The sequence below is a fragment of the Fusarium musae genome, chromosome 1 (genome assembly GCF_019915245.1).
Source record: "Fusarium musae strain F31 chromosome 1, whole genome shotgun sequence".
NCBI classification, from domain to species: Eukaryota; Fungi; Ascomycota; class Sordariomycetes; order Hypocreales; family Nectriaceae; genus Fusarium; species Fusarium musae.
This window is the reverse complement of record NC_058387.1, coordinates 3,523,161-3,538,796: the sequence shown is the minus strand read 5'-3', so window position 1 is coordinate 3,538,796 and position 15,636 is coordinate 3,523,161. Positions and strand designations below refer to the sequence as shown.

At 49.4% G+C, this 15,636-nt stretch overlaps 4 protein-coding genes across 4 annotated transcripts; 1 reads left to right on the top strand and 3 right to left on the bottom strand.

The window, feature by feature from the left end:
- Nucleotides 1-273: 273 nt before the first annotated feature.
- J7337_001065 (uncharacterized protein) lies at nucleotides 274-3,010 on the bottom strand (the record flags this gene model as incomplete). The annotated part of the gene is made up of 2 exons (XM_044818809.1): nucleotides 274-1,729; nucleotides 1,785-3,010. The coding sequence occupies 2 exons, from the start codon at nucleotides 3,008-3,010 to the stop codon at nucleotides 274-276; spliced, it is 2,682 nt and encodes an 893-aa protein (XP_044686511.1).
- A 6,682-nt stretch (nucleotides 3,011-9,692) lies between these two features.
- J7337_001064 (uncharacterized protein) lies at nucleotides 9,693-10,601 on the top strand (the record flags this gene model as incomplete). The annotated part of the gene is made up of 2 exons (XM_044818808.1): nucleotides 9,693-9,859; nucleotides 9,923-10,601. 2 exons carry the CDS (start codon nucleotides 9,693-9,695, stop codon nucleotides 10,599-10,601), a joined length of 846 nt encoding a protein of 281 aa, XP_044686510.1.
- Nucleotides 10,602-10,626: 25 nt separating this feature from the next.
- Nucleotides 10,627-12,351, bottom strand: NAR1 (Cytosolic Fe-S cluster assembly factor nar1; the record flags this gene model as incomplete). Its single annotated transcript, XM_044818807.1, has 1 exon — nucleotides 10,627-12,351. The coding sequence occupies one exon, from the start codon at nucleotides 12,349-12,351 to the stop codon at nucleotides 10,627-10,629; it is 1,725 nt and encodes a 574-aa protein (XP_044686509.1).
- A 1,743-nt stretch (nucleotides 12,352-14,094) lies between these two features.
- J7337_001062 (uncharacterized protein) lies at nucleotides 14,095-15,250 on the bottom strand (the record flags this gene model as incomplete). The annotated part of the gene is made up of 2 exons (XM_044818806.1): nucleotides 14,095-14,684; nucleotides 14,737-15,250. The coding sequence occupies 2 exons, from the start codon at nucleotides 15,248-15,250 to the stop codon at nucleotides 14,095-14,097; spliced, it is 1,104 nt and encodes a 367-aa protein (XP_044686508.1).
- Between the last annotated feature and the right edge of the window lie 386 nt (nucleotides 15,251-15,636).

Here is a 15,636-nt window from a genome sequence, read left to right as displayed (position 1 = left end):
TCATTTTCCACAACCATAAAACGCCATCAGTCCCGTACAGCTCGACGATCAATGCAATGCAACACCAGCCGACCTCGATGCATATAATTCCACAAATTAGACATCCGTAACCCACATGCAAAACTGGGGAAGAAGAGGTGAGGTTTTTAAGTTTTGCGAAATATTACTTTTTGCTTTCTGTATGACACGTAGAGATAGATCAATCTCCAGCATGGTTGAAACGCCGTGGAGCTTGACTGGAATAATACTGTGCAGGAAAAAGGAGTTGCCGCATTATACGTCAAAGTGAGAACCACCCACCATGTGCTCATCATGTCCAGTCTTCACGATCCCGCTCATCCGGTTTGCCTTCCTGAGGTCAATGTCGTCGATATTGTCCCAATCGTCATTATCGCGGTTCCTGTGATGTTGTCCATCATCCATATCTTCATCAACGAGTCCTGCTCTGTCTCGCATATGATCATCTAATGCGCTTTCGTCAACAAACGTGAAGCCTTGAAAGTTGGCCTGAACGGAAGGAGAAAGAGGGGTTGAAGCGGCATAGCCTCGGGCCAACGCAGCAGCACGTTCGTTCAGAGAGCCATTCTGATCCAGCGCGGTCGTGAATTCCGGATCGAAGTATGAGACGTCCGTCTCAGACTTCAATTTGGGTTTGAAAGGTGGAGTGATAAGCTTCTTGGAGAGAAGAGTCCAATCGACATCGGCGAAGAAGGGGTGTCTCTTCAGCTCCTCGGCATCGTCGGTCGCACCTAGTCTGTGCTTGGGGTTTCTATTGAGGAGTCCCTTGACGAAATTCCGTCCTTCCTGAGACAGGGTATCTCGAGGAAACCTCACCTTGCCGAAAGCAATATTCTTATACATTTGCTGCGTATCTTCGGCATAGAATGGGCTCCAGCCGCAGCACATCTCAAAGACCAAAACTCCAAGCGACCAGAAGTCCACCATCTTGGTGTAGCCAGATTCGTCTAGCAAAACCTCAGGCGCAAGGTATTCGGTTGTTCCACAGAAAGTATTGGTAGTGTCATTCTTTGTGAGATTGGCCTTGGAAAGACCAAAGTCACAAAGGGCGATGTGTCCGTTAGCATCCAAGAGGATATTCTCAGGCTTCAGATCCCGGTATACAATGTCGTTATGATGAAGGTGCTGAATGGCCAAGATCAGTTCGGCGATGTAGAACTTGGCTCGCTTCTCGTCAAACCGACCCTCTTTCTGTAGATGCCAAAACAGCTCACCTCCAGACATGTAATCAGTAACGAGATAAAGTTCTGATGGTGTCTGAAAAGAGAACTTGAGACCAACGATAAAAGGGGAGTCGGACATGGCGGTTCGAACCAGAATATTTCGTTCTCCCACGGTATGGGCAACTTCCTTCTTTTGCACAATAACCTTCTTCTGCAGAACCTTCATGGCGTAAATGCGCTGAGTATCCTTCTTTCGCACTTGATACACCTGACCGAAAGTGCCCTTGCCGATGAGTTTCAGAATCTCGAAATCAGTGGGGCCAAATTGCTTCCTCTCTGCTCTGTGGTAGATGGCCTCGAGGAAGATCTCACCGGTTGGCGCATTTTCTGCCATAGTATCAGCATGGCCCTGCAGCTGGAACCAACCCTGGACGGTGGCACCAGGATCCTTGCTGGCCTGAAAATCAACATGACCTAGAAATTCATCGCCCGTTGCTCCATGATCATAGACCGAGACATCAACCAGCATATCATAGTCCACAACGTCGCTAGCCAGTGTCAGTAATGAATCTCTGACACAAATGTCCACAGAAGGCAACTTACAACTCGGCTTCGGCATCCCATTTTGGGTTGGTGAATGTAAGCTGACCTCCGGATCGGTTACGGAACGAGCCATAGTCATTAATGCTGGTGTTGCTGCTTTGCCTGCTCCTCATTGGAATAGCCAAAGGTCGTCCAGAGTCACTGCCTGATCGCTGGATAGGGATACCACCAGCGACTGGAGGTGGCTCAACACTGAGGTTATCGTCCTCATCGATATGGTGGGGACCCCCGGAAATGAGCTCACTACGCTGGAAAACCACAACAACATAAGGGTCCCGACTCTTCCTAAGCCCGCGAGCCTCATTGATCTTGATTGTTAGCTTTCCCTTGGCGGCAGGCGCCTGGGCACCAGCAGAACTCCTTGGAGTCTGGGCACCGCTGACTTCAGCACCGTCATGACTGGTCCTTCCGGAGGATGGGGCTCTATCGGAGCCAGATGGTCGAGCAGCCGACATTGCTCGCGTAGGAGTCGAGTTGCCGCTCTTGAACGTCATACGAGTTAGCTCCTTGAGTCCATTAAGAAAATGCCACTTGCCGGGGGCAGCAGCTGAGCAGGCGCCTGAACTTGTACTGGGCTCAGGATGCGAAGAAATAATGGAGTCTTTGGTAGGTGCTGCGTTTTTGGAGGAGTCAAGTTCAGGTAGTGATGGGTCATTGGAAGTTTGGAAGTGGGTGGTGGTAAATGGTGAGGCTGTGGGTTTCTTGAATTGTGACTGTTGTGTAAAAGACTTTTGCTCGACCGTAGCCCTGCCATGCGCCCCTGAGTCTGCAGAAATCATGTCCTGGGAGATAGAACCCCCCGAAGACGAGGGCTGAGAAGTGGGTGGGGTTGGGTAGGGATCTGAAAGGTTATGCTCATCCCGCTCAGTAGTACTTGGCATAGAACTAGGACGCTCATGTTGAAGAAGCGAACGATCCAAAGCCGAGGACTCACAGCCGCGAGGAGAGCCTTGGGTGTGTGCCTGCAACTGCAGGCCGGCTGGTGGAGTGGGCACAACTGAAATTCGGTCTAGAGTGGTATCACTCTGTGACGAACTGGGAGCTGACGAAGGCGTGGAAGGGTATTTACGAACCTGGCCGAAGTAGCTCATGATTCCTGGTAAGCGTTTGTCCTGTAGATCGGGTTGAGGTGTAGCTACACCGGATCGAGGAGTTTCGAGACCAATGTGATCGGCGCCATCCTCGTCTGCCGCAGACCTGACGTTTTTGTTAATAACCCCATGCATTTTTGTAAAAGATTTCCAGTGAGTGAATAAATGCTTCTACGCCGAAGCACCGGCGCGGGGGAAAAAAACAAAGTGGGAACACTAGTTCATGACGGTTGCCAAGCGCGTCAACTAGAGGGTAAACAGGGCGAAGGCCGAGAGGGACCACCAGAGGAGATGAGATGGGCAACAACAGAAGAGGTGGACTCTGACGATGCGACTATGACGAGAAAAACACGGAATGGGAAGGCCTTTGAACTCTTGGTAGCCAGTGGTGTGTTCGCGCCGGTGTGGATGCGAAAGAAGCGCCAGGACCAGCGAGAGAGCAGTAAAGATTAGGATGGGATTGCCGAGAGCGGCCGTGTAAGACGGACTGTGAAGGGACCAAGTGGAGGCTCGATACTTGAATGTGCTGTAAGAAAGGACGATGACGAGATCAATTCTTTGCCGCGAGTAAAATCTCGCTTTGCGGCCGGGGTCAGGCTTGTCCAAAAAGCTTCCTTTTTCCCTAAGGACTTTTGCCCAAAATTGTTTGGACCAGGAGCAAAACGTGGAAAACTGAAGCTGATAGCGGGGCCGAACGCAGGGACTGACTCCGAGGCTGGGCAGCCTTTGGATTGGGCCCAATCACAGTTGGAGCGAGTCAGACCTGAGCTTGCAAAGTTGCAACATGGTCCTTGTATGGAAGAAAAGAAAAAAAAAGCGACTATAAGACAACCTGCCTGTTGCAGGGAAATGCGAATGCCACGGTAGCCATTGATTGCTCATGTCTTTTTTGTTCGTTTGGGAACAGGCTGCAAAGTGTTTTTGAGACGGCAGCGGCGAATGCTCGGCTCCACTGCGATGGCGAACTGAAGTCCAAGGAACGGCGGCACCCTGATTGGTGTTTGCGAGCTTCTGTTATAATGTCGTGTTTCCCATGTTTGCCAGGCTTTGCCAACCATATCAGGGCAAGGCTCGACGGCTGTTATGGGGAACCCATGCTCTGGCAGCCAACGCAAAAGCGAGACGTCGTCCTGCAGTGCGGTTACAGGGCAGCTGTCCACTAGATAGAGCCCAACAAGGCCCAATAGTGGGATGCAGGCCTGCGTGAACAGCTGTAAGTGCCAGCAGCGGTTCCATTTCCATGTGAGGTGATATGGGTTCCCATCGGCAAGCGCTGTCGTAGAGCAAGGGATCCAATGGCAGCTATGGCTGGAAGAGGCGTCACTGAAGCTACTGAGCTCAAGTGCTGCGAGTCCGTCATCATCGCCACCACCGACTGACTACGCCACGTCGCTGGAGGACGGGACATCGATCTCGAGTCCCCCGCCAAAAATATGATGAAAAAGGCACCATATGGTTATAGCAATAACACGCAGGAGTAAAACAAGGCAAAACAATAGCTTCAAAGAACGACAGAGGAAAACATTATTGACGAACCTAGACATCATTGCTTGAGTTGCTCTTCGTAGCAGATCAAAACCTCCTCCCGCATTGGAGGTCTCAGTGCCCGTCATGGCTGGCGGCGAGGAGCTGCCGCGGCTTAAAAACAGGGCCGAATTGTTGCGGCGGAGGAAGAGAGGGGCGAAGCGGGTATATTGCGTGAGGTGAATCGTATAACGTTGTCGGATTGGGCGTCCGTGGCCCCAGGATCGTTGCTCGGGTCGATGGTAGGATGAAGTCGCGATAAGAGACGGTGATCAAGAGCGCCGACAGAAAATATGATGATTATTGTTGAGAAAAGGGAGAGGGGAAAGATTGAGATGGCGCGAGCAGAAGAAGCGATGGAGATGATAATTAGACGTCTTTTTTGGGGCAAGGTCAAGGTGAGGTGGGCGTGGGTGACCTGATGCGGGCTCTAGGGGTGTTGAAGTTCGTACAGTGCGCAAGACGAAAGTCGGGGAGGTTGGAGTACTTTGCAACTTGTGTTTTCTTTTCAACTTGAAATTCGAGTATTGGTACCCAAAATCAGATAAGCCAAAAGCAGACGAATTATTAGTCCTTGGGAGGGCTCGGTAGCCGCTAAGAGATGCTTTAGAGCTCTGAAATACTTGGATGGGGAGAGAAAGGTTGCGTGATGAGGTATTCTATTCAGGTACTTGATTACGGTTCATGTCATCGGAGGCAGCGTCAAATACCTTTTAATGCTTACATCATCCTACTATTCCGGACTCAAACTCACTGCTTTTAGATCCGAAATGCAGCAACTTACGTTGGACTTTATGTTACATTTGAGACGTCTGCTTTCTTCTCTGCGAGGCTGAATACATTGGTGTTTCGGTATTCGGCTTCACGACCCCAAACTTCCATCAGGATGATCTGAGTTGCACACTGATCTGTTTTCTGAAGTTGGCTCGGCGCCATCCGCTAAAAGGCTCGGGCTTCTTGGGCTCTTAGTTCTTGTAGAAAAAATAACCCCGCCTCTTGATAAAAACCGATAACGGGTTTGAAGATACGTTTGCAGTCAAGGCTGCATTGGAGATGAGTCTAGGGAGCTGAAGGTGGATGCCTCAAGAAATGTCCATGACATCAGCGCTGGAAACGAGCTGATGGGACCAGGCCAATATTGTCGAACTTGGCTCTAACAAACAACCTGCGAAGGTAGGGAATTCAGGCATGACACCGTAAGTTGCCTTCTGGCTGCTTACAAAACAGCGGTGTCTTCTGGAAGATGCAAAACTCCCAAATTGGTTTGGATAATGGAGGTTGTCGGGTTTCAACTGAATCATGATACCGCACCCTACTGAGGCGTATCCACAGATTACAATACACACTCCACAGTGCGAGTGCGTATTTCGAATCGAGCTGCGACTTACACCAGCAGGGCTACCTAACAATAGGCCGGCAAGTGGAGGAGATGGTCCCTCTGCAAGTCTGCCATCGCAATTCCCATCTTCTGAGACGACAGGAAACAAACTTCCAACCACTCGCTCAAAGACTGATGGGGCTTTTCACTTCAGGCGGGGGTTCAACAAGAGTTGTTCATTGCTGATTGCATACGGAGTACTCCTCCTATATTACACATCATCAACATCAGCAACCAGCGGTACCTAAGGCTTGGCGAAAACTGCGTGCTGCCATTGCTTGGCTGATAGTCTGATACTTCACTTTGTTAACCGCTTTGCTAACCATGAGCAATACGGTGTCTGGCCCTAGCCTGGTTCAATAGCATGGCCAGCTCACTAAGAACCGTGGAGATTTCGGGGGTGAAGCATTATGATATCTTATTTTGATCATAACAACCCAATAACACTCATTTCGAAGGAACACATCTCTACCTAACTTTAGTTGACCTTAGCCCCCACCACAAGACAACACAAGAAGCCCAGAACTTAACAGGGTCTTTTTCAACTCTAGCACTACCTTACTGTGTCTGACCAGTGGACCATGAATATCTCGTGATAGGTCAAGGTATTCCAGTACATCTTCACAAAGTATCAATAACAGCCTTGCAACCCATAAGCTTATGATCCCTTCCGGCTCGGGACGACTTCCTCGTTCCGTGAGGCCTAAAGGATCCAGCCGTGCCATGGCATGCATGATCCTTTTTGCCATTGTTCAATACATCAGGTTCTAGCCCAGCTCACCAAAACCCAGGCCTGCGAGGTGACCGACCGATAGCACAAGTCGCCGTCTGCCGTATACTCTGGTTCACCCTGCTTTTCAGCCTCGGTGCATCAAAGTCGGCCTCAGCATCAATCATTTGTCATTAATCCGGTTGCCTACTGTGTTACACTGGATCTTTGGTGAACCGACAATACGGATACGGAGTCCCAACATTTGCATGTGGTCAGTAGGTGAGGCAGTTTAAGCGACTGCAACATGACTTCATTGCCACTATCTAGAACAAGGGTATTGTGTTTTGATCTGCTGCCTGAGTCATCTGAGGGCCTTGGTTGAAAGTTTGTGTCAGTTACCAGACTACATATGTACCATTCTACAGCACAGTACACTCAGGCTAAGGGATACAAGTAAAAACTCAAGACTTTGATCCTATAACTTAGCATAAGGTTTTTCTTCTCTTTCTTTTCTTTGGCTTTTTTTCTTTAAATTTTATATACATATATACATATAAGTCTAGGAAGGACTAATCTAGAGTACCTATTGCTGAGTATACTTTAACACCATATATAATAAAGGTCTGATGCTTTCTTGCTCCCCAAGCTCAGGATGATATGCGCCGTGTTTCACATCTTCCAACCTAGATCTGATGTCCATACTCGTGTATTTGAAGAGACCTTGATCTCCTGTCTCAATGACACAAGTTCGCGTCCATTAAATATGATATATTTTCAAACAATATCAGAATCGGACAGGCATAACGGGGGTCCTAGTTTATTGTCCGTGGCTTCTCTGGAATTGCAATAAATCGCATGCATCAGCTCATCCGTGGTTGGGTTGACTTCCAATGGGGACTTCACCAGGTCTGGTGTTCTCGTCTGTATCATTGTATAGACCAACCAAGTCATCACAGACCTGATCTTAGTATGGCGATTGATCGGCTTTCAGCTCTTGCTGCAACCTTCCCATGTGGCTGTTGTGTTACAATCCCCTGCCCTATTGGGCAATATTCCGATTGTGACACCTCAAACCAGACACATCGACTTGCTAGTGAGGTTTTGAAAGAAACAAAGTAACATAGCTTTGAGTGAACTAACAAGCACGCCAGGGCTACAGGGGCTCACCATGAGGCGTGACTAGTCCCGTAAGCTGAAATGCATGGCGCATCATGCCTGGAACACTGCCATAATATGTGCATATTACATCCAGGCTGAGCTGATCACATTTCCGCGGCATATCACCGACCGCATCAGAGTTTTCATAATATATCCGATTGATTGGTGTATCACTAAAATCTTCGTAACAGAGAATGATAAACGACGAAATTGTGAACTGAATAGCCATGAAGCTCAACCAGTATCTATCACTTACACTTTTGGTGACAATGAAGACGGCAAGGCATTTGAAATATACTGCATTGCCTTAAAGAAGCTCACTTTACTGTGTTGTAAGCGAAAGCCAACTATGGACATAAAGGGCGAAGCACTCCTGCGAGACTCTTCGTAACCTATTCAGTCGATCAACTACTGACTAATAGATGTAGTTGAGCCCAGCCCTGCTATGTGTCGTGTGCCTGGCCCTGCTGGAGTAACTGACTACCCTGATAGGGCGTGTCCTATTATCACTAAGTGCCCAAATTATCATGCAACTGAGACCAACAAGAGTATGTGCAAAAGGTCAAATAATTAGAAGTGCGCAACATATTGGGCCTGAAAGAATGGTTGTAATGGTATTAATAAGTCAATCAATGCAAAAAGATAGTTTACTATTATGATGAGGAGTAGAATAACACATTGTTACACTGAGTATCAGTGGTTGAAAAGGGGACTTTTCTTTCTCAATACGTTCACTGATAGATTGCGTTAAACATTTTGCTGTCAGAGATCAATCCACCTCGAGCAAGCATACAGAAACTCATACACTGTTCTGTTGCAACATCTGAAGCCACTTCGCCTCTACCTCTGGAGTAATGCCTTGGGGGTAAACCTGAAACGGTGCTCGAGGCTTCAAGGGATCAGGATAGTTTACTGGAGGACTCGTCAATGACTACACTAGAAAATGACCCTCGAGCCTAACAGCTTACGCATGCTAAGATGCTGGTCAACCAGCTTAGAGCGCAACGTCTGAGTTTCTTCTGCATTTCTCTTCGCGCTTGTGTTGGCGGCTTGGTCGGCCATTTCTTGTTGAGGGATGGGTGACGAACGTGATCCGCCAGCCATTGAAGCGGTCAACAGGGAATATCTGATGGATAAGAATAGATCTCGGCCACAAGATCACGGCTAATCGATGCCAGTGAAGGGCTATAAAGGGAGACCTCCAACAATGGCTCCAAGTACCTAGGGAGGTTCCTTAGGTTTGTATTTGGGGAAATGTTTACAAGACAAGAACTTGGTTTTCAGTGTTACGTACCTACCTATATACGGGCTACAAGACAATTCGATGAAATGCAACAGCATTTCGAGGTTAACAGCCCTCGGGGGGCAAGAAAACAGCGATCCTTGATATGAGGTACCAAAATAAACTCATCAAAAGTTGCCCTAAGCTAATACTATATTACCTAAGTCTTTTTGTCATTTAGGATCGAGGTTCTGTGTTTTATTTCCTCCCCTAGACAGCCCACCTATTATGCCTGCTACTACCCCACCAACATGGATGGCAAGCCACCCCGCACTCGTCCTACGAAGTATGAAATCCACAAGCACTAAACAGTTGGTTGTGAAGAGAAACGAGATTTGTGACTTGCAATTACAACAAAATATGCATACAGACGATTTTTATTTCTTTCTCTGTTTGTCTTGGTATCCCTGCTTTGAGCTAAACTACGTACCGAGACTCGGGGCCTTGAGCAGAAAACGCCTAAATAAAAAACCCTAGACAATGCAGGTGCCTGACGTCGTGAATCCATTTTAAGCCAGCTCAGCTCAGCTTTTGGGCCTAACTCAACCAAAAACCCACCAGCATTGCCCGTCCTTTTCTTTCTTTTCCAATCTACTAACCCAACCGAACAAACATTAATTGTTGGCTGAACCTTCTCAACTCCATGCCCAACTTCACGATCTCCAATAACACTATCAAGCATCTTTTCCCCCGACGAAGACGACGGCGTTGACATATACACAATAAGCAAGATTGATCCTTGCGCAAGAAAAAGCTCTTCGCCATGGGCAAGAATACCGCAGTGATCCCTGACGCCTGGGAGGATGATTGGGAGGCTCAGGCAGACAAGATGGCCAGTGAACCCGAACAGCCAACACAGCCAGTGCCTTTGTCCAAATCGGAGCGCCTGGCGCAACACGCTGAGCAGAATCGCAAGTTGTGGGAATCTGCGTAAGCCCTCTAACCTTAGCAACATGTCTAGGTGTTACTAACATTGAGGATTCCTTGCAACAGCGACACACCACAAACCTTCCACTACATCGAGGCTGGTTCAAACTCGGGAATTCCTCTCACAACCCCGTTCAAACCACAAGTCAAAGTGCTTAGCCGAAAGCCCATCATCGCCAAGCGCGATGCTACAGCAGGGATGTCCAGCCTTTCATTAGATGACGATAACGAAACAAAGAAGGAGGTGCCGATGAGCCCAGAAGAAGTGCGAGCAAAGCAGAAGCGAGACAGAGAAGAAAAGCAACGTCGATACGAAGAAGCCAGAGCCAAGATCTTCGGAGAATCAACACCATCCTCAGGAGCCTCATCACCTGGCACAGTCACCCCGCCCAAGATAGATGGATACGCTGGTCGCGGCCGTGGCCGAGGAAGGGGCGGTTACAGGAATAACGACACGCGACAGATCGAAAACCGCCAGCCTGAAAATCGTGCGTTTGATGCCCCACGAAGAATGCAGAACATGTCAGGCTCGGGGCGCGAACTATTCGACCCCAACTTCAGCCCAAAACCCGAACATCCTCCTCAAAGACGCCAGCCAGATCATCCATCACCTGGTAGGAGTGCAACTCCTCGAGATGAGCAGCAGCAATTGCAACCACGGGCACCAATTCGATCACCAAAAGGACCAGACGGAAGTGGCCGAGGAGGATTCGGGTTCGCTCATCGAGGCAACAGGGGCAGTTGATTATTTCTATCGACATGTTTGGCTTCTACCACCCACCTCCAATCTTTCCGGCTAGCTGCACCACGGTCTCATCCGTCGTTTTGTCCTTTCCAACATCGCTAATTACTTCACGATATGTTGTAAACGCCAGTCTGTCTAAGCCAATGCCTGTAACTTCCGCCCAATGCGCCAGGGTATCGTTTATATATGAGTGGGAAATGCCACCAACAGTCTCGGCAGTCCCAACAACGGAATCTTCAGTGCCCATCTCGTCTTCAGAGAAATATGCCTCGTCAACCTCTGATAACCACATCTTTTGCTCTTGGGGGCCTGGATTTCCGGAGTAATTCTTTCTTTCCATGACAACAGGGTCATCAGCTTTTATTTGGCCGCCGCCATTTGTACAGCCGCCAGGGCATGCCATGACTTCGACATAACTATACTCCAGAGAGGTAGCCTTGCCTGCAGGCTTCCGAGCACTTCCAAAAGGCTTGCCACCAGGCATTCGAGACGGCCTGGCCGGCTTTAGTCTTCGAACGAGATTTTGGATGTTTCTGAAGCCATAATATCGGGCAGCACGGAAGACTGGCTCGCCATTCACCAATATTGAGTACTCAGCAACATCAACGTTACGGCCGCGTGTATGCACAATCTCTGCGCCAGGACTCTGTGCCACCCGGCTCTTGAGGATATGATATAGAAGACCCCCTGAAGTGCCAGCCTCGCGAGGTGAATTTCCGGTCCGTGTACGGGGGAAAAGAAACTCGTGGAGCTTTGGATCAGGGAACGGGGTTAGACATTTGCTCTGCAGCGGTGTCTTGGGGAGATTGAAGAAGCTGAGACCTCTTGACTCGGCGAGCATGAGAATCTCCTTGCTTGTAATAACACAGTCAACGTCGCGAACCCCACGTCCCCCGGTATCCCCTTCCGCCCAAACTTCCTCAGTCAACTCCTCTCTACTTGCCTCCAGTTTCTTGTCAAAGCAGGGCATAACAGCCAGATGCCAGATGCGGCCAGGTGCAATACCCAGCTTTCGGCTCAGTGTCGTTTTTAGTAATGTGCCCATTAGGGCCTGTGGTGACTTCACCTTTGAAATATGGGGTAGAACGTGGGGGTGTGTCTTTTCCGCATAGCACACCCAACCGGGGCAGGACGAGGATAATATGGGTTTGACTGGGGTTGCGGTTCCGGTCTGAGAGGTGCCAAGAACTTCATCTGCTCCAAGAACGAGGGCTGCCTTTCTGGCAGTATTGGTATCAACCACCCATGTGAACTCGTTATTGTATTTGCCGCCACTAGCGATTCCAGAGGGACCACGAAAGAGGTTGTCCAGCATGTGCCCGGCATCGCCTTCTGATACACCTCCGCCACATGCTGCCGCTAAGTTGGCCCTTGTTTGAGGGCTCACGCTGACAACGAAGAGCTTTGCGTTCTCCTCCTCGAGCCCTTCCACTCTGAACTTGCCACTATCGTCTGTCACCAACTTCAGGGCTGGGGCTGAATCAAGAGTTGCGAGGACTTCGGCATGGCTCTGGAGGCTCACTAAGACAGCCTCGGCAGATGTAACACATCCAGAGCAGGCTAGACAGTCTGTGAGGGAGATCTGAGCAGGCGCATTCGAATTCGTAGCGGGCTGTTGGCCGTCAAGTATAACTTCGGTCTCGAGAGATTGCGGGGGCGGGGCAGCGGGGAGAGTCTCGACGGGCTTGATGCAAGCGACGCCAGGAGAGATGAAGTCGTTGAGGTCGTCGGCGGAGAGAATGGCACTCATAGTGCTGGTTATTTGAGGAGATGTTGTATGAGGTAGAGGAGGAGATGCCCTCGTTGGAAGTGTGAGAGCCTATCGATGGCAGGATATTCTGGTCGAAGTGGGAGTTGCCTCTCGGGAATTTTTAACTGGAGACTTGGACGTAATTATGACTGGAGCAAACTACCTAGGTAGCTGACAAATAAACCTGCAGTCTTTTCCTGAAGTTTGCAGCAATGGAAGATTAAAGAGAGAAAAAATTGATATCTGACCAAAAAGGTGTCAAATTCAGTCCAGAGATAAGGTATGAAATGTTTCTGATAGTCACTTAATCCCGGGATGGCTTACACATGGGCCTGGCTTTGTATAACTCCTCGGAGGACCGGACACGGCGAAGACGGCGCATCAGGCCGTGCTAAAGTAACAGATAGGCAATAAAAACGTTGCGATTTGCAATGGTGATTTTTAGACCCTCCACAGCCTGGGCCTTCGGTGGGATAGTGGACAGCGAGATCGGACCAGGTAGAAGCGGCTCTATACATTTTGGTGGCGAACCATTCATGACATCCAGCCTCTCGGTTCGGGAATGTGGGGTTCCACGATGGAAGGCAAGCCGCATGCGATGGGGCACACATAAGGTAAGGTAGGTAGGTACCTTGTTGATGGTGACGTCGATGCTTGGTCTGAGCCTCTCACATCTAGACGTTGATCAGCTTCAGCTTCAACTTGCATCTTCAATCATAGCTTCACCTTGACCAAATCGTAGCTTTTCTTTGCCTTTTGCTATCCTCGTTCAAACTTTATACACAATTCGAACAATGAGCGTATGCGCTTTCACTATCATGCTCTCAATTCACCGACTGACAACTCCCAGGCCATTGCTTCATACACCTATGGTAACTTTCTCTGGTTGAGCACTCAAGCTCTTCCTCTTATTGTCTGGCCCTCCTTTGTCGGGTCTCTTCTTCGACCTGACAATGAGACATGCACCAGTTAGGCTCTCCTACAGCTCCTCGCTATCGTGTCGGCTGCCAACTAAATCTCTAGCTTTGGAAACGTACTTTGCCCGCTCTTTAGGGCTTGCTCTTCTTGCGCTCAGCCTTACCGTAGTGGTTCTCTCAGGCGTGCTTCCTCTCGATTCTCCTTCCAAAGGTAGCAAACACCTCCCTTGTAGAGCCGCATTCGTCTAACTCCCGATGACAGAGGCCCCCGAAGGCGCACCGTCTCCCTATGCTTCCGCTACGGTCCTTATATCCACCCTCCACCACGCTTCGAGCGCCTTTTACTGCTACGGTCGCTATTCCTGGACTGGAGAGATGGGATTCCTACTTGGCTGTGTAGGTAGTGCTGTCTTTGCGACCTTTGGATTGTACTGTGTGTTGTTTGCTGGTGATACAGCCATGACAAGCCGGTACCACAAGTTTGACCAGAGCACAAGCGGATTCCCTTTCAAGAACTCTCAGTCGTATCGGGCCAAGAAGAAGGCTCTATAAGAGAATGCTACGTGGGCATAAATTTATGTATAATGCTTCGATTAAACCATGATTTAGTCAGCTGTATTGGGAATTCAGAACCCGTGTATTGTAAGCTCCCAATTTCCTCATAACCCAACTCCATCAACTCCCTTCCGTGAGATATTTTTGTGGTGCAAATTTTTATGGTGCAAAGTGTGCAGTTACAGGTATAGCTGCCTTGCATAAGGTATCCGGCGATTGGTGGGCGGATTTTGTCGATATATTAAGATATTCCCCTTCGTGATAGATCTCCTTACGCAGTGAGCTCTGCCGCCTTTGTCCCGTTGGCGGTTCCCTCGGTTTCAGCGTTCGCACCGTTTGTTCTCTCGCCTTCGACGCTCTCTACGGCGCCAGGAACGTGAACATCGACAACCCCTGTAAGAATAGCCTGTCGTCGCTCATGCCAATTAACCTCGCTCTTGATGACCTGCGAAAGCAACACCTCCTTCTCGAGCCACTCCTTGTAGTATATTTCCTCCCACTCTTTGCACTCTTTCGTCAGAGACTCTCCAATCTCCTCGGCCCATTTGCCCTCCCAATGGCACTTTCGGTACAACTTGTCGACAGGAAGCTCAAGCTCATCATGGGTGAAGAGATCTGGCGTCAATGGTGTGAAGTACTCGGCGTTAGATTCGTCGCCGTTGGCAGCATCGTCCATGTCATCATGGGGGCCTTGAGATTGTTGGTTGGTCTTCATGATGATTTTTATCTTGCCCCCCTTGCCCTGTGGCCCAGCTTGCATTGACTTGGGAACAGGGTCAGATGGACGGAGTGCTTCTGTCTCGTGAACCGTACGCATATGTTTAGCCAGTGCATCACTTCTTGTGAAAGACCTGTCGCATTCTGCAGCGAGTTAGTATGTTAAGCAAAGGAAAATCCGCGGAGGTGATTATACCAGGTAAGTAGCAGTAAAAAGGCTTCTCCCTTGTATGGCTGCGCATGTGTGCCTTGAGGGCATAACCACTGGCATGTGGTAGGCCCTTTCGAGTACAGCTCATCCACTCGCAGGTGTACTTCTTCTGTCGGTTCTCAATATGCGAATTATGGATGTGTTCGACCAGCTTGTCCATGTTGCCCTGGTCGCCGGCTGGACAACCATCCCAGTCGCATTTTGTGACTTGTTCCTGGAAGTCTTCTTCGTCGAGGCGCGCATTGATCGGGGAACTGGGGATATCACCTGAGGTATCCGATGACACATCGGACATGCCCTCGAGGGGATCGGGCTCAGGCACCGCTTCGGCTTCGACATCAGGAACTACAGCAGAAGATGTAGTTGAACCGGCTTCGAGTCGCTGGCGCTTCGAGGGCCGCAGTGTTGATTCATCGTAATCGTGTCCTTCCTCTTCGTACTGGTCTGACTCGTCCACCGATGAGAGCGGCGACTCGGGTGGTGAGTAGTCGCGCACCATTGTTCGCGACCAGGATGCTCAGGCGCGTCTCCTTGTCGATGAAGCTGAGAGTGACTGCGCGGGGTTAATGGTAATTGATGATATTTGAATAGCGGAGAAGTGTAGCGAGCTGCTGGTTGATGATTGAGATACAGAAACTACTGCGAGTATCTTTGATAAGGGGGCCGATGATTATCTAAAAATGCGAGAACCTAGATTACTTGTTCTTCAAAAACGCCAGTTGGGAGCCTAGGGGCACAGTGTTAATAAGTTCAGACAAGGGAGCAATAACACCACGCCACACATAACAACTTAGCCATTACAGTGTGCGCGTCGGGCAGGGACAGTGTGTGATACACTCCCGTAAAGAAATGGCTGATTTACACAATGGAAACCCGGCTATTCTA